We start from the raw sequence: 4,906 nt of genomic DNA on the forward strand, positions 1-4,906 counted from the left end.
CAGCTCAGCTCTCCTTGAATTGTGTGAAAGCTTTGTACGAGTGGGAATCAATTTTTAAAATCAGGTTAGCTTTACACATTGTCCAACGTATACACAACTCAGCTTTCCTTAAATTGTGTGAAAGCTTTATACGAGTGGGAATTAATTTTTGAAATCAGGCCAGCTTTACACATTGTCCAACATATACAGCTAAAAGCAAATTTGAATTTTGTGACAAATTGATAACAGCTAGAAAGCATTTCCTAAAATCAGCTCAACTTTACACATTGTTCAATGTATACAGCTAAGCAAAGTTTTATAAATAGCATACTAGATTAGGTACATCCACACAATTACTCGTTGTTGTGTTAAAATTATTATTCTCCATTTCTGCATACTTCAGTCATTCTTTTCTTACTTCAAAAATGAATTTCGATGTTGGAGGTCCATCATACTTATCATCATCTTCATCTTCGGATGATGATAATTTTCTGTCCAATATCATTGCAGAGATTGATGAAACCGAAGAAGTAATTTGTGAGTACATCAACAACAACATGATCCTCGTTAACAATTTACGTCAACACAACTACCAACCGATCCATGGTGGCTCGATTCCCGGTCATGCAGTGATCAACCGCGATCGAGAAAATGCGCATCAGAATTTGGTCATAGATTATTTTGCCGATAATCCACGTTTTGGAGAAGATATGTTTCGTCGTCGATATCGGATGTCAAGAAGTTTGTTCCTTCGTATTGTTGATGCAGTGAAAGATCATGACTATTACTTCCAACAACGAAGTGATGGACTTGGTAGAATGGGATTATCACCGTTACAGAAAGTAACAGCTGTTTTTCGCATGTTGGCATACGGTCTACCAGCTGATGCTACGGACGAATACGTTAAAATAGGTGAGTCAACAGCAATTGAAAGTATGACAAAATTTTGTCGTGCTATGGTGGAAATATTCGCAGAGCGGTATCTACGAACACCTAACGCTAACGATATTGCTAGGCTACTCTATATTGGAAAAAAACGTGGTTTTCCAGGAATGTTAGGAAGTCTTGATTGTATGCATTGGAAATGGAAAAATTGTCCAACAGCATGGTCTGGGCAATACACAGGACGTAGTGGGTCACCAACTATTATCCTCGAAACTGTGGCAGATTATGATCTTTGGATATGGCACGCATATTTTGGTATGCGAGGCACCAATAATGATATCAATGTGCTGGAGTCATCTAATCTTTTCTCTAACCTAGCTCAAGGTATTGCTCCTCCCGCTCACTATGTTATTCAAGGAAAAGAGTATAATATGAGTTATTATTTAGCTGATGGTATATATCCGAAATGGGCTACTATTGTACAAACAATCCAACAGCCACAAGGTAGGAAGAAAAAATATTTTGTCATGAAACAGGAAGCATGTAGAAAATATGTAGAACGTGCGTTCGGAGTTCTCCAATCACGATTTGCAATTGTGGCAGAATCAGCACGTTTTTGGAAAAAACATGTATTACATGACATATAATGACTGCATACATTATTATGCGCAATATGATAATCGAGGATGAACGTGATCTTTATGCACCAATTCAAGAAGTGAGTGAAGCACCAACACCAGAAGTTGATATGGTAGCAGATGAAACTACAAGATTTACTCAATTTATTGCACGTTACGGAAAAATCAAGGATAAAGATGCCCATATTGCGCTTCGTAATGCATTGATAGATCATCTATGGGAGGAATACACTAATTCAGATAGTTAAGTGCATACTAAATTTGTAATTTTTACATTGTTGTTAATGTTTAATTATTTTCTTGTATTTTATTTTCTGTTGTGTTCTTGAATGTAATATTTTGGCAATATCAATAATAAAAATATAATATTTTAGCAATCAAGTTTGAATGTAATATTTTGGCAATATCAATAATAAAAATATAATATTTTAGCAATCAAGTTATTTTAATTAGTAAAACAATATTTTATTGTTTTATTAGTTTAATTTTGTAAATAATAAATCATTTTGTTTGGAAAATATGTGAAAAAATAAAATTTGATATGTGGGGTTAATTATTAAAATAGTTAAAAATATAGGGAATAAAAAATAATCATATAAAAGTAGATAAAAAGAAAGATACTGAGAATATTCTTTTTTGATGCAAAAAATGGTGCAATGGGTTGGAGATGATTTACTGTTAGATGTGACTTTTGCACCATTTTGGTGCAAAATTTGCACCATTTTGATGCGATGGGTTAGAGATGCCCTTAGGATGTGTTAGGTAGATCGCAGCTGGAGGGGTTGCAACTGCAACAGGATGATTTTTTTCCCAGTCGTAATTGTTTGTTTCATTGCAACTGGATGTTGCAGTTGCGACTATATTTGCAATGTCCCTCCTAACTGCAGCTTCCGACTTGCGCCATTTTGAGCTTAAGTCGCACTTGCAACCAACCAAAATTAATAAAAAATAAAAATCTCAAAATCTTTATTTGAATTTTCAAATTATCTAATAATTTTTCTTAAACATTAAAACAATTTAATAAATATTATAATTTAAATTTAAATTTTTTATTTTTCAAAAGAATGTAGATTATTAAAAAATATAAACTTTTAAAACTTATATTCTATATATATATAACTTTTCAAAAAAATTTAAAATATAACTTTCTAAAATATATAAGTTTTTTAAAAAATAAACTTTCAAAAAAATATAAATATGATTTTTTACTTAGAATATATTTTTTAAATACTATTTTTTTAAAAAGCACTTTTGAAAAAAAATATTGTTTGTTAAATTTTATGTTTTTTTCAAAAAAATATTTTTAGAAAATATTACAAATATTCTTACAAAAACAATTTTTTAAAATAAATAAATTTATCAGAAAATTTATCATTTTTCAAAAATATAATTTATTTTTTAAATTTTATAAGATTTTATTTTAGAGAAAGTTTGAAAAAGTAAAAAATTAATATTTTAAAAAATAATATTGTAAATACATCATTAACTAATAATTGTTTTTTATTTTTTAAAAGAAACTAGTAGTAGTAACTGCAATTGCCTGCAATATTAGTTGTAACGTCTCAATTGCTTGCAAGTGACGGTTACATTGGAACTATAGTTGCAATCTACCAAACTTCATCCTTAGTGCAAAAAGCAATTGTTATTGCATTTGTTGTTGCTTTATATTTTTATGTTTATAGTTTTAGTTTGCAGCTTTTAAGGTCCATTTTCTTCAAAGAGAAACTCAAAAGCTAGTGAAATCAAATCTGCGGCACATTTTCGTAGTTTTTGGCACTGTAGCTGCAAAAAAGAGTGTAGTTTTATGAAATAAACAGTTACAACTTACAAATTGGCCTGTAATTGTTTGTAGTTGTAGCTGTATTGTAGCTTTTTTCTTTGTAAAATATTTCATATAAAAAACGATATAAAACAATGAGTGAAAGTTAAAAACTAATTTTCTTCTGGTACCAACTTCTCCTTTCAGCTTCATGTTCAAACACCGACGAATTTAGACTAGAACCAAACCCTAATCTACTACGTACAAAATCCTTCACTTAATTAAAGCTAATCAAAGCAGATTAATTATTAATGATTTATCTTTCTTGTTAGCTTACACGATCTTTTGGATTGAACTAGTCTCTCTTTGACTTATACAGTGGCCCACTACCGAAAGGTAACACATATATAAGTACTAATTGTAGCCCAAACTTCCCACAATATTCAATTAATATTTATGATTCATGCAATTGCTAAGAAAGAGGAGTATGACTTTTAAAAAGGTGACAATTTTTTTTTTTTTTTTGGGTTTGGTTGGTGTGTGAGAGGAATTTGAATGAAAGTGCAGAGATTTTCTCCAAAGGCGTGACTTGGCCAAGTGATGTAGATAAGAGAGAGAGAAAGAGTCCGGACAAAGGACAGAAGAAAACAGCTGGTGGATTCGGTTGCAGGGCTGGATATAAGTTTGACTATTTGAGTTCACAGAGTTTTTAATCAGTTGTTAATTAATTGTGTTTCCTTTTTTTGTTTTTAGACAAGAGAAGCAAGAGTTGTTTATAAGAGTGTTAGCTTTGGAGGTGTGAAGCATGCGCTTGCTAATTAACTTGGTCGTAGGCTAACCACTGGTGTGAGTACGTAATTAATTGCACTTTAGGGTATCTAGGACACTCTTATTAATTGTAGGATAGGGTCTGGCCAACTAGGGCAATTAACTTTATGATGTTAGGCCACTCTGGCCTTGTTCAAAAGTAACAAAATATACATCTCATAGTAATTAAAACTTCGAGGCTATGTAACATGTTTTAATAGGTTGAGCGCATTTCTTGTGAACAGAAACATGATTATATATATATATATATATGAGATTAATGGGTATCCTTGTCATAGGAGGGGATTTCCTCCTATGACGCCTCTAAAATCACATGATTGAGCGACATTGTGGATGATCCGTTCCGTTGAACTTGATCTACATATTCTAAAACCCCAACACACCAAGTTTGGGGTGAACCCGTCGTCGTTTGATCCTCCATCGAACAATGTGAAAAGTTCTATTCATTCAAAACCGTTAAAATTGATACGAGTGGATCATCCACAATGTCGCGTGAACCCGTCGTCGTTTGATCCTCCATCGAACCATGTGAAAAGTTCTATTCATTCAAAACCGTTAAAATTGATACGAGTGGATGAAGGGTCAAACGACGACGGGTTCACCTCAAACTTGGTGTGTTGGGGTTTTAGAATATGTAGATCAAGTTCAACGGAGCGGATCATCCACAATGTCGCTCAATCATGTGATTTTAGAGGCGTCATAGGAGGAAATCCCCTCCTATGACAAGGATACCCATTAATCTCTCTCTCTCTCTCTCTCTCTCTATATATATATATATATATATATATATATGTATATATATATATATATATATATA

At 32.1% G+C, this 4,906-nt stretch overlaps 1 protein-coding gene across 1 annotated transcript; it reads left to right on the forward strand.

Annotated features, from left to right (window-relative positions):
* Positions 405-1,511, forward strand: LOC109820951. The gene has a single exon (XM_020387148.1). It carries the CDS (start codon positions 405-407, stop codon positions 1,509-1,511), a length of 1,107 nt encoding a protein of 368 aa, XP_020242737.1.

This window comes from Asparagus officinalis, chromosome 8, assembly GCF_001876935.1.
Source record: "Asparagus officinalis chromosome 8, Aspof.V1, whole genome shotgun sequence".
Lineage (NCBI taxonomy): Eukaryota > Viridiplantae > Streptophyta > Magnoliopsida > Asparagales > Asparagaceae > Asparagus > Asparagus officinalis.